Consider the following 19143-nt stretch of genomic DNA (forward strand, 5'->3'; position numbering starts at 1 on the left):
CAAGACAGATGCTCCTGGAGCCTAACTAGTCTAGCCCCCCTGCTGTGGGGATAGCCCTTCTCCATTGCTAGACAAGGATAGAATCAGAGAATTCTAGGCCTCTTTCTTGCTGGATCTTAGCAGGAGTGGAGCTATAAGGGAGACTACAGTGGTTTGGCCTCTGTAGACAATGAGATGGGCAGACAAGTCAGCTCCCTTCTAGGTATTACGGCCAAGTCTCTGTCTGCTTCTTGCTAATAGGGACAGACAAGCTTGGTGGTAGAAAACAAAATAGGCCTTTTGGCTGTCCTGAATTAGGTAAAGGAATTTTCCATAGATTCAGTTAGTTAACTAGAGTTTTGCATTGGGTTTTGGGGGCAACCCCTAGTAGTAAAATCTTACTTGTTTTATTTTCTTTGCATATTTTTATCTAAGGACCTTGCAAGAGGAGTGGGTAGTCAAAGGCAAGAATTGGAAATTACTAGATATCTTGGGTCTTCTTGACCAAGCACCATATTTATTATACTTTAACATCCCATACCATGTTTACGTTCACCATGTTTAGGATCAGAGAGGCCCTGGCTAGAAAGTCTTCATTCATTCTACTTAAAATCCTACGTTTTAGAAGTTCAATAACATTACCTCCCCAAAATAATGATTGGCAAAATACAGTCAAAAGATTAGAACCTAAACTTCTTTGTGTAATATATTAATTCATTTACTGTCATCTTGCCCAAAGTTGGCTGTTTAACGATATGACAAGGTCAGCAGGGACTCATAGGACCTCATTTCATGGTATACACTTTAAATGAAGTTAATAATATCCATGTCAGTCATCTCCAGACCTATCAAGAAGGGCTGAATCTCCACTCCTCTCCAAAAATTTTTAAGAACCTGCCCCCTTTTTTCTGATCCAGCTTCAGTTGGCCTCCCTCCTCCCCGGCAAGCCTGAGCCCAGTGGGAGTGCCTATTTTACAAGTAATAGTTTTGTTTTTGTTTTGTTTTTCATTTCATTTTAGCACACACATCCTTAGATCAGAAATCGTTTTCTTCCTCAGGCATCAAGTGACCAGATCTCATGGTTCAGCTCATGCCAGGGCTGCTTAATTAAGAAAGTTCTTCTGTGAAATCTACATGCTTAGAACACATTATGTACTTTGTACTTTGATAATATTAATTCTTAGTATTCATTTTTCCAACCTTCAGAAAAGAACCTGACCTTCAGGGATTGGTCAAGAATTCTCATTTGAACACTCCACAGGTTACTTCAAGAGGTCAGTTAAAATACTTGGACATTTTTGCTTTCAGTCAATAGAAAAAAAGAAATGAACAATGGAGCAAATAACTGCTTTCTATCTAAAAACTCACAGGGTGGACACCTAATACCTTCTACCTCTATAGATTGCTTATTTACCCAACTGTTATTTCAGTGGAAACATTTTGTAAATTGAGTAAATAGGCATTTGGCCTGTAGCAGTCATCAGAATACCTTACTCTGAGCTCTAGATCTTAGTTAAATAACAACTGTCAAACAAATAGCTTTGGGAGAGATGGGGCTGTTAGGATAACTGTTAGTAATTTGTCCATAATTGTGAGCTAGTTTAGTCTGATTAGTTTCTTAACCCCTAGAGGAGATTAACTGAATGGAAATATTTTGAAAGAGGAGTAGAAGAAGAGCTAGTGATTATTCTATGAGGAGAGTTAAGGCTTTGAGCATCTGCATGGTCAAAGAAGGGGAAGTACTAAGAGTAGAAGGGCTACTGGGAAAGGAATGTGAAGCCACAAAGACTATTTTAGAGGGAGCTGTCCTTGGTTCAGCCCAAAATATTGGCTTCAATTAGGTAAGAAATAAAATGAAAACTTCCTAACTCTGAAAGCCACTATGTATTATGAGTGCCATGGTGACATATTCTATTTTCTCAGAAAGTAGTTCTCAAAGTTTTTCATATTCAGGTACATAATTACTTGGAAATAAGTCTGCAGTATAGCATCTTTAGGATCCGGAGTTGTTTGCAGCCCATCTGAAGATTCACAAGCATTTGGTCAGTAAGCAGGATACAACCGGAAACATCCAAAATGTGCAGGTAATGGCATTTTGCCGATAACATCTCCAATGCTGAGTCAGTAATCTAAACACACAGCCAAAGTAACTCTGATTACTCCAACAAATTCCATCCCAGGGAAGAATAGTGTATTGGTCAGTTTGGGCTGCTATAACAAAATACCACAGACTAGATGGTTTAAATAGCATACATTTATTTCTCACAGTTCTAGAGGCTGAGGAGTCCAAGATCAAGTTACCCACAGGTTCAGTGTCTGGTGAGGGCCCTCTTCCTGGTTTGCAGATGGCTACCTTCTTGCTGTAGTCTCACATGGCAGAGAGTGAGCTCTAGTTTCTTCCTACTCTTTAAGGACACTAATTCCATCATGGGGGCTCTACCCTTGTGACCTCGGTCTAAACCTAATTAACCCCCCAAAGCCTCACCTCCTAATACTATCACATCAGGGATGAGGGTTTCAACATATGAATTTTGGAAGGACATAAACACTCAGTCCATAACAAATAGAATCAGAACCATTGCAGATTCTCTTTAACTAGCTTGTCACGTGATGAGCCTATATAACTCAAGTTAGTGATTTAAGTCTGTTTCCAGAAGAGTAAGATGTCTGTTTCAAGTGGCACTAATAGAATTTGTGATCTTGCTGTTATTTTCATTTTAGAGTTATCTGTTTGGGATTGGAAACTTCATCAAAATTTCCCTAGTAATACCTGTCACACCAATATGAGCAATTTATGAAATGCTGCAGTAATGGGATTTAACTTTAAACTTGAAATCCACTGTAAGGCACCATCAATTTGAAAAACATAAGTTTAATGACATCACATGTTATAAAATTATAAAATATATATATATCCACTGAAGTTAACCTGCAGACAGGATCAGATTGCTGTGAGAAGGGATCTGGACATCTCTGATGATTTGTGTATGGAGAAATTGGTTCTGGAAAGGGACAAGTAGGTAAGACAGATGTTTGTAGGCAGCAGGGGAGAGAAGAGTAGAAGCCACAGAGACTGCATGAATCTCACTCTGAGAATTTCTGCTCAGGGTTCCAGTATCTTGAGAGTTTGCCCAGATGTTCTGCAGAGGTAATTCAACTCCACTTGGATTACTTCACTTACTCAAGGTTTAGCTTTTGAATTTATAGCTGAACTGGGACTTGCTGCAAAATCAACTAGATTACTCTCCCCAAAGGAATTTTTTTCCAATTGGATTTAATTTCTTATTTTAAATGTTGGAACATTCTAAAAATCATGCCATGAGGCTAAGCTCTTGTTTTTAACATAAAATTGAGAGAATTATGCCAAAAAACCCTTCAGTTTGAAATGTATACTTTTTATGTTTGGAAAAGTAGATGTCATTGTCTAAACATGCCCTGTTTCCAGAACTTGCTCAGAACCAAGGTTTAACATTGCATCTGATTCTCACAAAAATGCTTCAGACATTCTTGCCATTCTTTGTGGGTCTCTGAGGATCTGATGTCACTGGGGGCGGGGGTTAACCCTCAGAATTGTAGAGAAAAGGAAAGACAGTGAGATGATGGAAAAATCCTGGATAGGTAGAGCTCAGAGTGCTAGGTTTTATTGATACTGGGGGAACTGAAAAGGAGCCCAACATTTCCTGTAGATCAGAATCCCAAATGTCCAGTGACTGAGGTGATGTTTTGGGGACTTATGGGAGCTGGAAACTGGAGGTGGAGATGACTGGCCATGCTCTTAACTCCCAGATACATGGTCTTGATCTCAGTCCTACTGAGCAGAGATTATGTTATTCTCATTTTAGTGCTGGGTGGGATGAGGTCACAGTACTACTCACTGACCTTGGCAGCAAGCTGGTTGAAGGGACCTTCCAGGAGATGGACAAGATGGCCATTCAAGATTGACCCATGGGCTTTTGGGAAACCTAGCCTAGAAAGATGAGCCAGACACTAATGTGTTACATGGCTCATCAGAAGCAATGGAGCTGAAATATATTAGACAGGACCACAGCCTTATGATTTCTGAGGCTGTGAGGAGTGTTCACATTGGCCCAATTTATGGTCACTATATCTTCAGAATCAGGGTACTCATTTCACCTGCATAGATGGTAAAGCTAAATCCTTCTCCCTTACATTGAGGTTCTGAAATAACTACTCCCCTTCCTTTTTCTTAGCGTAGATCTTCAGTGTAGAGTGATTCGTTTTATAATATCTTACTTGTGTGATATCCTCCTTAGTTTCTAGGCTGCAAGACAATATCCAACACACGATTTATAGAAGGAACTCTCTCAGTTTTTCCTTACCAAAAAACAAACCAAAGTGAAACAAAACAACAACAAAAAATGCTCTGCCTCAATTCCTGTTCTCATTGGAGTCTTTCCTTTTCTCATTCTCCTACTTTCTTCCCTTATTAGTGAAGCCTCTTAAAAGCCCAGTCACCATCTGTGCCTGCTTTACAGCCAAGGCAGTTCCCAGTGAGCCATGTGTTACCGGTGTGTCTGTGTGCAATGGAAGCAAGGACCCTGTGAGCCATGACTGCTCAAGCTGCAGAGGGTTCATGGTCAGTGCTGCTAGTGTCCTGAGTTCCTTGACCCAGCTCACTTCTAGAACGAGATGATGTTGACCGGAAAGGCATCTGGTTTCCCTAGTTCTAAACAAGTACACTATTGAACAAAAAGAATTTTGCTGTGAATTTTTTAGATTAATATCATGATTCACCATGTCTTTCCCACCACTGCCTCCTTTTCCTTATTGTGGCAGAGTTAATGATGGAGGAATCAGGAGTCCCTAGCATCTCTTTCTTAATCTACTCACCACCCAGACTAAACAACTGAGAAGCTGAATTTTTAGACTAGCTAGAATGAAGGCATCTTGAAAGTTCAGGTGATGCTTTGGTAAACAGAAGCCCATCAGTGTGCACAATAGAAGAGGACAAGGTTGTTAATAACCTTGCAATTTCTGAGGATTTTTTAAAAGATTTTTTAGTTTTCTTCCCTCTGAGTATTTTACTTCCTCTAAGTTTTTCCTGTTAATTTGGTTTGGTCTTTATCTTCCACTTTAGAGGCTTTTCTTTTAAGTCTAGTCTCTTATGTCCTTGATGTCTGCTCATGATTAATAGTGGAGAGCTAAAAGCTGATTGGAAGGTCTGAGTGCATGATATGGGCCTTCTCTACATTAAACTTCAATGGTTTAGATGGGTTATTTGTTGGAAAATCCACATATGTCAGTATTTTTCCATCTTTCATCTTGGGCTAGTCAGAGTCCCCAGAAAAGAGGCTTCCAATCTGCTGCCTGGAGGCAAAGATCTGGCAACCAAATTCTGAATGCTCTGTTGGAAAAGTGCTGAATGTCTCTGCGTTCAGCATTTAGTCACTTAATTCCCATTTTCACTTTTGTACCCAAGCTCTCAATTATACATGAGTCTCCCAGCTCGGCAACCTTGTGTTTTATTATCTGGAGAACAGATAGTAGAGAGATTTCACTCCCCGCCTCCCAGAGGACATTTAGCAATATCTGGAGACATTTTTTATTGTTATGACTGGTGGTGTGGGGGGCTAGGTGCTACTGACATATAGTGGATAGAGGGCAAGGATGCTGTTAAACATCCTACAGTACACAGAACAATCCCCACTACAAAGAATGATCTTGTCCAAAATATCAATAACGCCAAGGCTGAGAAATCTGGCTCTAGGAGATACATCTCAAATCTGGTGAGAGTGGGGAGGAGCAGTTGCCCAGAGGTATGGAGTAGAGGAGGAGATCTAGAGATCTGTCTACGTCTCAAGAACTTTTAACCCAGTCTTCCTTATTTTAGCCACCCTCTTAACCTAGTTCCAGAGGTACACAGTATTGCCAAGTTTGAAGATTATGGTGTAAATCCACTTTTTTCCCAGCTTTCTCTATTTTGTCTTAGGATTCAAAGCTATCTCTGGTATGCTAAATTAGTCCATATATTTTCAAGTTTCCAAAATTTCATTGCTCTTGTCTCCTCTACTGTTTTCCCTATCAAAGTGGCCCCTCACCCTTCTTCTGCAGTTTTGGTAGGGTTTCAAGAGGGAACAAAATTATATGTGTATATTCAATCTGCCATAATAATCCAGAACCAGAGATCTCTCTTTCTGCACATGGGGATATATGCATAGTATATTAAGAGAAAAGAAAGTGGGTTACAATGTATTTTAGAAAGTATGATTCTGTTCTTTAAAAAACAAGACAAAGCACAAACCTGTAACTATTTCTAATCTCTGCACATAGAAAAGAATTCTAGAAGAATAAGTATAAAACGCAACAGTGGTTATGTCCTGGTTGGTGGTATGACTTTGAATTTTTACTTTCTCCTTCACACTTTTATATGTAGTCCAAAGGTTTTGCAATGAGTATATATTCCTTTCAAAGACAGATGTCAAGAAGAATTATCCAACACTTGAAAATAAGACAAAAGATGATTGCATATCCTTTCAGTGTCTTACCGGAACATTGTTTTAACAGGTCCAACTGAGAAATTCTATAAGGAATTATGCTTTTGTTTGACATACTGTTTAGTATTGATTAGGGCCCAAACTCTGTTATATTTTTGCCCAGGAGAGATGCAAATTATTTCTGTCTGGTAGAAACGATAACTCCAAGGTTATGGATTTACTACACATTAACCAATTTTGGATTTAACCTAACAATCATATTCCAACATTCTTTCTTCAGTTCCTATAAATACCCAGTTTGATCAAATGCTCTATGAACTGACTTTACCATTTTGCTGGTTCTCTCATTGAATTAAATAAATATTTGACACATTTTTATATTTGTATAAGAGTTGTCTTTAACTTCTTGCAGATTCTGCTTTGACACAAATGAAATCATAAAGCTATTTCCAATTTGGGGAAAGAAGAAAACTCTAATGAATACCTCAGACATGACAAAGAAAACAAGTTCTCTGGTGAGTCCAACTGCTAATTGCTACCCTGCCTGGGTTCTTTGGCAATACTTCAATCTGATATGTCTGAGCTGACTCCTGCACATACCTTTGGACAGCCAGCAATGCTGAGAGATGTGAGATTAATACAATAAATGGCCAGTGCTTTAATAATCTCATCTGACAGCTGGGGGCAATAAGAGACATCCAGATGTTCCAAGATCTGTGAGCCTTTGCAGAATGCCTGCAAGAAATTCCAAAGTTAAAGGTTTTTTTTCTTTTTCTTAGTCTTTATTCAAATGTTGTGTACATCTATAGCCATCTTACCCATAGCAGTTTGCCTAGTATGCATTTCAGTTTCTGAAATATAGATGTGTTACATTTTGTTGCAAACAAAAGCCATTATATCCAGAATTTCTTTATAACAAAAGATACTCACACACCAGTTAACAGTTCAGTAATATTCAAATTCCTGCTCACAGAATTTGGTTTTCCTGAGGTTAGCCCTAATGGAATTTTACCCATGTGGTTAGTAATTATTAGAGTTATATTCAGTCCAATGAGTGGAGGAAAAGAAATCTGGAGATGAGAATTGGAAGGCAAACACTCTGGGGTTGACAGTATAATATAATGGAAAAAGCACAGTCTTTGGAACCAGGCCGACCTGAGTTTTAATTTCATTCTACCACCTTATTAGCTTTGAAACCTTAGCAAGTCACTCAATCTTTCTGAGCCTCGGTGTCCTCTTCTTCAAATTAGGGAAAATATCTACCCTCCAGCATTGTTCTGAAATGCCAGAATGTTCATCTGAAATTTTTAGGGCCAGAAAAGGTCTGGAAATCATGGAAATTCTTCCCTTTATCTCAGTAGTTCTTAATTTTCATTCCTACTTTTCAGTAAAAACAAAAAACAAACAAACAAAAAACCTGAGTGATAAGAAGAATCCATGAGGAAATAATGGTCAAATTTTATAGTTCAGCAGTTATACAAGAACAAAATGATCCGCAGAAGTAAACTAACAGTAACTGTAAAAATATCTTAAGTTGGGCTTCCCTGGTGGCGCAGTGGTAGTGGTTGAGAGTCCGCCTGCCAATGCAGGGGACACGGGTTCGTGCCCCGGTCCGGGAAGATCCCACATGCCGCGGAGCGGCTGGGCCCGTGAGCCATGGCCGCTGAGCCTGCGCGTCTGGAGCCTGTGCTCCGCAACGGGACAGGCCACAACAGTGAGAGGCCTGTGTACCGCAAAAAAAAATATATATATATATCTTAAGTCAAGATGAGTAGAAATTGGAAACCATGACCAATTTAAGATAACATTAATACTAATAAGAAAAGTCCATCCCCCAAATTACAAGAATTACAACTATCAACATGTGCTCAGTCACTCTAAAAGTTTAGCCTCATTGTGAAGCAGCTCAAATTCTTAGAGTACTAAATTAGAGACCTCAGTATATGATAGTTTACGATTTTTAGTTACAAGTATTAGATTTTAGTAATCCTAGAGGATTACTAGTAAGGCATTCCTTATTTATATGTAAAAATGGATGTCTATCAGACATTTTCCTCTCAGACCTGAGGGAAGGACCTGGGCTGTTGGATCAGTAATGGCCATTAGGATGACTCCAGAGGTAAAACCACCAGTGGGCTTCCCTCCCATTGAGTATGCCAATTTCCCCTTATTTTAGCCCTAAGGAAGACTGGAAAGAATTAGTCAGCCACCTGTTTTCTTTAGTAAGTTAATAGAAGAGGGAAAGTTTCCTGGAGGGGCAGTTTAGCACAGTAGATAAGACTAGGACGGTGGCATCAGATATAGTGGGTTTAGAAGCCTTGCTCTGCCACTATGGGTTACTGAAACTCGCTGAGCCACAACGTCTCTTTGGGTAAAATGCAAATGATAACACCCATATCAAAGTTTAGTTGTGCAGGTTATATGAAATAATATATGTACCTGATATGGTTCCTAGAACAAAGTAGATTCTCTAGCTAGCTATAAAATTGTATATACAATGTTACTTGAGAGACAGTATAACATGTTTGGCATGTAGTAAGCACTCAGTAAATGTTAACTGTTATTGGGATTTGCCTATGATACCAGTAATAATAAAGATGCACATTTGTATCATACTTCGGAGAAAACTAAAAGATATTGGTTATTTTACCCTAAATCATCTTTTTCTGACCACAGCAACCAACAGTGATTCCTCTTTCCTTTGACCTCATACAGAACTTGTCTTTTTCAACTGATTCAGCACTTATAGTACTTGACTCATTCCTGTTTTGTGGCTAAATTTATATGGAGATTTGTTTCTTCTAGCAACTGAGTGATGTCAAAAATTGGAAGGAGCAGCTTGTCAGGAAATATTGAGGTCCCTGTCATTGGAGATAATCAAGCATAGAGGGCACAACTAGTGTGGTGCAGAGGGAAATCTAGCTTTAAAGGATTGGAATTGGTGGTCTTGAAGCTCAGCTCAGATTCAACAGGTTTTTCAATTAGAGTGCAATAAGTCTCTCAGAGGTACTGTCTGGAACCCTGCTAGCTTTTTATACGCCTTTCACAAGCATCATATTTAGAATACAGTAAGTTCTCAATAAATACTAGTTGTTTGCTCAACCCTTTATGGGTATCTTTTTTTTTTCCACAAAAAATTAATCTATTAGAATAAACCAACTTAGCAAAGTCTGTTTGCACAATATGAAATCAACATACACGCATCACTTGCATTTCTGTACATTAACAATGAACAATCTGAAAAAGAAATTAGGAGAACAGTTCCATTTACAGTAGCATCAAAAAGAATAAAATACTTAGGAAAAAGCTTAACCAAAGACATGAAAGACTTGTACACTGAAAACTACAGCGTTATTGAAAGAAATTAAGACATAAATAAATGGAAAGACATCCCATGTTCATGAACTATTGTTAAAATGTCCATATTACACAAAGCTACCTACAGATTTAATGCAATGCCTATCAGAATCCCCTATTTTTGCAGAAATAGAAGGAACGACTCCAAAATTGATATGTAACCACAAAGGACCCTCAATAACCAAAGCAAACTTGAAGACCTCACACTTTCTTTTGAAATGAAGTTTTCTTGTTATTGTGGGTTAAAAATCCACAATAGTCCTAAAAGTCCATAAATTATCCTCCTAAATTTACATTTTGGTTCGTTCTCAGTGACAGGGTTTTCAGTGCCTGAGTGGCATTGAGGGCTCCTTCAATATCTGTAGCTTGGACTTCTGTCACTGACATGGTGTGGGTATCTCAGAGCCTTGGCCCTTTTACCAGTTGATCAAGTCCCGCAGGAACCATGCTCAGAAGGGCCCCACACTTGCTTGGTTTCATGCTCTGCTATTGCTGTCTTGAAATTCTTAATGATTTTATCTTTGAACGTTCCACCAGAATTCTGTGCTACTGGTCACATCCAAGACTAAGTGAAGGTGTTAACAGCTCCGGGAGGCCATGCTTTCCATTTGAATCTGAACTTACTTCTAACACAGAAAGAAAGCAGTTGTTTTTTAAGAAACAAGAATGTCCAAGGAATCTTATCATATCCTTTCTTACTCATGTTACTTCCCAATATTAACCAAACACTTATGCTGAAAAAGATGACATATATGAAAAAGAGAAGAGAGAACAACCCATAGAACCCATTTAGGGCTCACCCTAATCTAGTATGATGTCATCTTATCTCGATTCTATCTGAAAAAAGAATTTACTTGGGCACATTCACAGGTTCCAGGTGAACATGAATTTGGGGAGGACACTATGCACCCCAGTGCAAATACTTTCAACAACACTTTTTCTTTGCAGTTTGAACAAGAGGCACTATTCATTTTGCACTGGAGCCCACACATTACGTCACTTTTGACTGTTAGAGCCCATGTTGGAAAATGGGACTTCATGAGACAGCCAAGTGAGTCTGTCAACTGAATTCTAGAATTATCCAGACTTACCCACTTTGTTGCAGCAAGTTGGTTCCAGGCAAACCTATGTGAAAGGGGCATGTCCACAGTGGAGCAGAGAACTTTTGTCTCTGTATCACCAGACTCACTCCCAAGACGAAAGAAAGAAGAGCTTAGCAAAGCATGGCCAGTTATTCTTCCCAACTTTGCCAGTCAAGTAGGTCACCTCACCTAGCCAGTGTCAGTGAATATAAGAGCAGGGAGGTTAAAAGTTATACTAATCAAATTCCCTTCACATGGTGGTACCATTAGGAACGAGAAGGGAAATTGTCACTAATGCTCCCCTGTTTTTTTCAATCTCTTAACACACTCAACTATGCCTTTAAGCCTATAATTAACAGAATATGGCTCTCCTTTCAGGAAAAAGAATAGACGTTTATCAGGACAGTTCTGCTCACACTTTTATGGGGCTACTCATTTGAGTGGCCTCCTGGAATTGCTGGTGGACGGTTTAGAGTTTCATCCCAGAAGTCTCTGATATGGGTGAGAAATTGAATTAATTTAAATTAACTCCAAGGCTACTCATATCCAATGAACAGAAACAACTATTGGTTCTACCAGCCGTCCACAGCACAGCTAACCATAGAAATTTGATGAGGTTAAATGACAAACTAAGATTAAATACATAAAAGCATCAGGTAATATAATTCAGAAATCACAGAAATGTTGCAAATTTGAAAGTACAATTCAGAAATCATAGAAATGTTGCAAATTTGAAAGTACACCTTTGCCAGTCTCAAATTCTTCACAGAGAAATTAAAAGGGCACACATTAAACTCTCTTATGAATTAAGGTCCCAAAGTATTAAAGCCCAATTTTGAAATCAAGTTTCCTTGTTACTGTGGGTTAAAAATCCAAAGTCCTAAATGTCCATAAACAATCCTCCCAAATGTACATTTGGTTCATTCTCAGTGACAGGGCTTTCATCGCCTGAATGGGACTGAGGGCTCCTTCAGTATCTGTAACTTGGACTTCTGTCACTGACACGGGTGTGGGTCTCGCAGGGCCTTGGCTATTTTATCAGTTTATCAAGTCTCTCATGAACCATGGTTTTAAAGAGTCTAAAGAGTTACTAAGATACAATTTGATTTTACAGCACTATCCCCAAACTTTAAAAACAATCTCAAAAGCAAGTCAATCCCCCACTCCTAGAAGAGTGAAACCAGGCACATTTTTGTTCCCAGAATCCAGTACAGAATTTGACCAAAGAACAAAGCAGAAACTCAATGGCATTTGAGAGAAAGATAAAGTCTCTTTCGTTTTAGCCTCACTAGGATGTCCATTAGTCTATGCCATTTATTTGAAATGTCTGACCTGTGAACTTCGAACCAGGAGGAATCTTTGAAGCCTGACATTGATTTGTCACTATGAATTTGCCATGTGCAGTGCACAGCCCTGAGCATCTGTCACACATGGACTCTTGAGTTATCCTTCCTCTCTGATGACCTTGTGGTTCACACTGCAGTACTGAACTGATCATGGGTTCTGTCAAGTGACATTACACCTCCAGTTCTGATGCGTAGATTTGACAGTCCTATGCCACCATGGCCATTTTCACTGCCTCCTGCTACGGAACTGCATAGACCAAAGGCGGCTGCCTTTAAGAGAACATTGCTTTCTCCAACATAATTGACAAATCCAGTGTCAGCTTGGGCCCACATGTAAAGGGAGTCACTTGAGCCTACGGTAGACCATATGTGTCAATGCTGACAAGTTCTAGAAAACATGTTTTCCTCACAATTGAGTCTTTGTCTCAGTCAAGCCTGCTTGGGAAAAACTGTACCTGAAGAGTAAGGCCAGGTGGACGGCTGCATGAGACTTTCCTGCCCTGTAAACTACTGAACACACTCAAGTCAAGCGCCGACGGCTGCCTGAGACTTTCCTGCCCTGTAAACTCCTGCACACTCTCAAGTCAAGCGCCAGGTAAAGGTCTCTGTATACTAAAGACCCTCCAGGTGCCTTATTCATTCCGCTCCAGGTATCGCTCAGTCACCTGCAACTCCCTAACACCCCTTTTCTTCATGTCAGACCTTTACTTAAGTGGCTCGAAAGAAACTGCCACTCTCCCACACCATAAGCTGCAGCCATCAGCCAAAATCAAAGTATCTTACGGCTGGTATAGTGGGTTGGATGGTGGCCCCCAAAAGGATATATCCATGTCCTAATCCTTGACTGTTACCTCATTTGAAAAAAAAAAAGTTTTGCAAATGTCATTAAGGACCTTGAGATGGGATTTCCATCCTATATTATCTGGATGGGTCCTAAATAGAATGACAATTGTCCTTATTGTACAAGAAGGGCAGAGAGACATTTGAGACAGACAAAAGAGAAGACACAGACACAGAAAGGGGGTATTGTGAAGATAGAGACAAAAACTGAGTGATGTGGCCTCAAGCCAAGGAAGCTGGCAACCACCAGAAGCTGAAAGAGGCAAGGGATAGAATCTCCCCTAGAGCATCTGTAGGGAGAGCAGCCTTGCTGACACCTTGATATCACACTTCTGGCCTCTACAACTGTGAGATAGTAAATTTCTATTGTGTTAAGCCTCCAAGTTTATTAGTCTCCCGGCAAGCATGGGACACTTATACAGCATGCATTAAACCTTTTCTAAGCTTCAGCAGTTTACTGCACAAACCTAAATATTTTCAAACAGTCAAAGGTCTCAACATCCCACCATACTTTAAAGACCAAGGCACTAGACTACCTTCCTTGGCACTACCAAAATATTTTCCACATGGACATTTTCCTCTCCAAAATGTCAGCTCCTTTCTTTTTATTTCTCAGTGTTCCCAGGTAATGCACCAAATGTTAGGGTCTTTTCATTACCTTCCAGCAAGTACAATGCCTTAATTCCATTTGGTTTGGAATAAATTAGGAAATAAGATAAAAGAGAAAAGATGGAGGGCCGAATATTCCTGTTACTGTTGATAACCCTGGCTTGAGAATCCAGTTTCAATGAAATGATCACATAACGGAACCCCAGAATTTGGGCAGATTTACTAACTAGTAATACACAGAATGAGAGAAACAGAAGACACTCACTCACACTCTCAAGGGAGAGAACAGAATTAGTCAAGGCAAGCATGCTCACTTAATTCTTTTCAAGCTTTCTATATAAGTCACTTGATCACCCTGGGGCAGATTCAGTAAAGAAGCAGGGCTGAAATGACCCTAACAGCTCTCTTGACAGGACTGAAACATCAGGAGCAGGAAAGGAACATTCCCTCACTCCCCCCACCACCACCACCCCCAGCAGTAAAAAATGATCATCCACGTTGACACATACAAGAAATCAGAAACTACGCTAACTCTGATTCACTCTTAGTATACCAGCAGCTAATCAGGAGCCTTGTGCGAAATCATCTTGATTAGTTGCTAATAAAACTCTTTAGAAGCAGACCCCTCCACGTGCCTCAAAGGGAAGATGCAGACCTGTATGCTTCAGGATTTTCTCACCAAAACCCCACACAATTTCTTTACTATTCCAGCCAAGTATGGCCTAGCCCTACCCTCATACCTGTTTTTCTTGGTTTAGTAATAAAGAGACATAGATGGAAATAAAGAAGAGATATCAGGTAGAAAGATATAAAATAGTGGGGAAAATAATATAAGTGAAGTCAGGTACCACCACCATTTACTAGTAGTGAACTTTCAGCACCAACATTAATATTTTTTCCTGTTATATCTGTAAATGATAATAACTAATATGTATATAACAATTTTCAATTTAATCAAATCTCATTTTTATCACTAACTACTTCACAACAAGTAACATGCTAAGGCAACATCAATAGATGAAAAAAGGTAGTCCCTGGCCCCAAGGAATGTTGCCCAGGAGAACACAGATACATGTAAAAAATACAAGCACAATACAGTGTAACGAGTGCAACAATCAGGCATGCAGAAGTGCAAGGGTAGCAAAAAAGAGCGTGTAATCACAATACTAAAAAGAAGACTGCACAAAAGACATAATATGTAAATTGAGTTTTGAAAAATGAAGTGGGTTTCCCAGGTGCCCCATAGGGAGAAAGGAATTCTTGGAGGAGGGAAAAGCATAAATGAAGACAGTGAATTGTTCATATAATCCAGAAGTGAAGTAGGCAATGGCGGGAGAAATGATTGGACACAGGCGTCATGAATGCTTGCATGTCTGCATTTTAGCAAGTCCATTCTAAAGGAAACTTTGAGGATCAACTCGGGGGTGGGGGGCCGCAGGGGGACAGAACTAGTCATTCCTGCAAGAAACACTGGAACCAGTTTCTACCAACCCACCATAAAAACGACTTCAAAGGCAACGAGGTATCACAGGAAGGGCTTGTTTCTGTGTTTGTTTGTTTTTAGTTCATTAGGCCTCACTTAAAATTCTGATTCCACAATGCACTTGCTTTGGGATCTTGAACAACACTCATAACCTCTGCAAGTTTCAGTATAGTAAGTTTATGTGATTACCTTCATCTGTAATATCCCTGTGTTGCAATCTTAATTAATTAAGATTAATTCATCTTAATCTTAATCTCAAGTTCAGATCAAAGACTAGTTCCTCTGTGACTTCTCCTCTGAACTGATTCAAAAGCCTTCTCTCCCGTCCTCATTTGGCTTCTCTTCTCTTCTGGAATCTCATAAGAACTTCTATGACCTCTTTGGGTTTTTTTTTGTTGTTGTTGTCTGTTTGTTTGTTTTTTAATTGAAGTATAGTTGATTTACAATGTCGTGTCAGTTTCAGGTGTACAGCACAGTGATTCCATTTTCAGATTCTTTTCCCTTATAAGTTATTACAAAATGTTGAGTATAGTTCCCTGTGCCATAGAGGAGATCCTTGTTGTATCAATTCTGTGCCTTCTTTGAATGACCGTAGCACTTGTTGTCTGTATCATTTTTATGTCTGTTGTGGCTTTGTGACAAATTTCAGGCACCCTTCTTCAGTATGTTTTATAGGCATGTTCAGGAAACACAGCAGTGATTAACACAGATGAATATAGCCTCTCTCGAGCAGAGCCCGGAAGGAGGAGAGCCCGTGTCTTGTACTGCCCGGTAGCCATGTCCCTCCCAGGTCAGGTACCTGCAGGGAAGCCCAGGCATCTTGTCTTGGGCCAGGCATGCACCTGGCTTGTCAGAGGGTCGCAGAGGTGCTGTGGGCAGGCAGCTTTTGCTCACCATATTCAGGGAAGCTAGAACACACCAGCTGCTTTCGCGCTGCCCTAGTCTCGAAGCTCCCGCCCCTATGGGTATCTTCAAAGATATAAAGAATTGTTTTAATAATACAGGAATTCTTATGTTGCAAGGGGTAGGATAACATTGTTTTCTACTTAGAGAGTGGTTAGAGTTCAAGGAACCAGAGAAAATGTAAAGCAAGAAGAAATATTTAAACAATAAGAATAGTTTATTGAAAGATGAAACAAGCTTCAAAGGGAGATTCAAGGCTCTTGGTGTCTGCAAACCCTTTTCAGTAGCATCTATCAATATCTTGGACTGCTTGAATCACTTCTGCTTTAAGCCTTTTTTAAAGCTCTGATATTCTTTGAAGTTAAACTTTCTCAGAGGTTTTAAATTAAGAATAACTTATAAAAATGATTACAAGGTCTATGATACATTCATGGTAGCATTCTCACTCATGGAAAATCTGAGGCACAAAGATGAGTCCAAGGCATTATGCTTGACATAAATCAGTGCAGATCTGAGAAATAAGTCAGAACTTTTCCTCTCTTATAATTCATATTTTCCTTTAGAGACATGTAAGTCGTATTAAGTACTTAAGTCTGCAGGCATGTTTCAACAGAATCATTCATGAAATTCCATTTCCCCCCTACTGATAAGATTATTATATGCTCTTCTGGCTACAGTGTTACAGAATCACACATATATCAATGCTGTTGATTTTCTTTTCTCGGAAAACGTTAGACTGAGATTATTAATCTTTTATAGTGAAAATAGAGAGAAAATCAAAAATTACCAAGTTTGACTTCCATCCCATGTATCAGCCAATTTTGCTGTGGGTTAACATCTTGAAGACAACTTCCAAATCGCTTAGTGAGTTCAATAATTTCTTCTCTGTGTCTTATGAGCTGAGTCACAGTATGGGGGCTTAGTGACTGCATTCCTAAGTTGGGTATGTAGAAGAGACTGAGTTTCACTAACACTTACTGACTGTCACAATAATGTGCTTCTGCCAAAATCCTGATTTAAACCACCTCGAAAGGTGGCAGCTCCCAGTCTCAAAAAAGCTCACCTCATGGTGCATACTCATAACACCATCTCTTGACATTTGCCTCATTACATTCTGATTAATCCTGCTACCAACTTCTGTTTCGGGGTGGGGTGGGGTTTCCTATTAATAATTACAGAAAAATCTTGTGCTATCAAGAACCATTTTCTATAATGAAGATGATTTTGTGCTGCTTCAAAGGCAGAAATACAACTTCCACAATTCTAAGTTATAAACTGAATTCATAACTACAGTATCTCAAATATCCTTTCTGACCACAACACTATGGGTTGTGATATCAATTACAGGAAAAAAAACTGTAAAAAATATAAATATATGGAGGCTAAACAATACACTACTAAACAAACAAGAGATCACTGAAGAAATCAAAGAGGAAATCAAAAAATACCTAGAAACCAATGACAATGAAAACACGAAGACCCAAAACCTATGGGATGCAGCAAAAGCAGTTCTAAGAAGGAAGTTTATAGCAACACAATCCTACCTCAAGAAACAAGAAACATCTCATGTAAACAACCAAACCTTACACCTAAAGCAATTAGAGAAGGAAGAACCAAAAAACCCCAAAGTTAGCAGAAGGAAAGAAATCATAAAGATTAGATCAGAAATAAATGAAAAAGAAATGAAGGAAACAGTAGCAAAGATCATTAAAACTAAAAGCTTGTTCTTGGAGAAGATAAACAAAATTGATAAACCATCAGCCAGACTCATAAAGATTTTTCTTGAGTCTTGGAAAAGACTCAAATCAATAGAATTGGAAATGAAAAAGGAGAAGTAACAACTGACACTGCAGAAATACAAAGGATCATGAGAGATTACTACAAGCAACTATAGGCCAATAAAATTGATAACCTGGAACAAATGGACAAATTCTTAGAAAAGCACAACCTTCTGAGACTGAACCAGGAAAAAACAGAAAATATTCACAAGCACTGAAATTGAGACTGTGATTAAAAATCTGCCAACAAAAAAAGCCCAAGGCCAGATGTCTTCACAGGTGAATTCTGTCAAACATTTAGAGAAGAGCTAACACCTATCCTTCTCAAACTCTTCCAAAATATAGTAGAAGAAGGAACACTCCCAAACTCATTCTATGAGGCCACCATCACCCTGATACCAAAACCAGACAAAGATGTCACAAAGAGAGAATATTACAGGCCAATATCACCCATGAATATAGATGCAAAAATCCTCAACAAAATACTAGCAAACAGAATCCAACAGCACATTAAAAGGATCATACACCATGATCAAGTAGTGTTTATCCCAGGGTTGCAAGGATTCTTCAATACATGCAAATCAATCAATGTGATACACCATATTAACAAATTGAAGGATAAAACCCATATGATCATCTCAATAGATGCAGAAAAAGCTTTCAACAAAATTCAACACCGTTTATGATAAAAACCCTCCAGAAAGTAAGCATAGAGGGAACTTACCTAAACATAATAAAGGCCATATATGACAAACCCACAGCCAACATCGTTCTCACCTAGGAATAAACTTACCTAAGGAGACAAAAGACCTGTATGCAGAAAACTATAAGACACTGATGAAAGAAATTAAAGGTGATACAGACAGATGGAGAGATATACCAAGTTCTTGGATTGGAAGAATCAACATTGTGAAAATGACTGTACTACCCAAAGTAATCTACAGATTCAATGCAATCCCTATCAAAGTACCAATGGCATTTTTCACAGAAAAAAATTTCACAATTTGTATGGAAATACAAAAGACCCTGAATCGATCTTGAGAAAGAAAAACGGAGCTGGAGGAATCAGGCTCCCTGACTTCAGACTATACTACAAAGCTACAGTAATCAAGACAGTATGGTACTGGCACAAAAACAGAAATATACATCAACAGGACAGGATAGAAACCCCAGAGATAAACCCACGCACCTATGGTAACTTTATCTTTGATAAAGGAGGCAAGAATGTACAATGGAGAAAAGACAGCCTCTTCAATAAGTGGTGCTGGGAAAACTGGACAGCTACATGTAAAAGGATGAAATTAGAACACT

The 19143-nt window shown here is 39.1% G+C and overlaps 2 protein-coding genes across 3 annotated transcripts in view; one reads left to right on the plus strand and one right to left on the minus strand.

The window, feature by feature from the left end:
* FAM185A (family with sequence similarity 185 member A) overlaps positions 1-19143 on the plus strand; it is a 153600-nt gene that overhangs the window by 82662 nt on the left and 51795 nt on the right. The window contains exon 8 of one of the 2 annotated variants that reach the window (XR_008617452.1): positions 6847-6949. Coding sequence is in view for 1 of the 2 variants with exons in the window: in XM_055085069.1 (XP_054941044.1) it covers positions 6847-6858 (12 nt within the window). In the remaining variant the exon portion in view is untranslated. Of the gene's footprint in view, positions 1-6846; positions 6950-19143 lie in introns of those variants that run through there. The other variant, XM_055085069.1, reaches the window with a different exon arrangement.
* FBXL13 (F-box and leucine rich repeat protein 13) overlaps positions 1-19143 on the minus strand; it is a 192261-nt gene that overhangs the window by 5923 nt on the left and 167195 nt on the right. The window contains exons 19-20 of the mRNA XM_024115971.1: positions 7035-7169; positions 1945-2108 (exon numbers count right to left, since the gene is read on the minus strand). Of these exons, the coding sequence (XP_023971739.1) occupies positions 1945-2108; positions 7035-7169 (299 nt within the window). The remainder of the gene's footprint in view (positions 1-1944; positions 2109-7034; positions 7170-19143) is intronic.

The sequence above is a fragment of the Physeter macrocephalus genome, chromosome 5 (assembly GCF_002837175.3).
Source record: "Physeter macrocephalus isolate SW-GA chromosome 5, ASM283717v5, whole genome shotgun sequence".
Classification (NCBI taxonomy): domain Eukaryota; kingdom Metazoa; phylum Chordata; class Mammalia; order Artiodactyla; family Physeteridae; genus Physeter; species Physeter macrocephalus.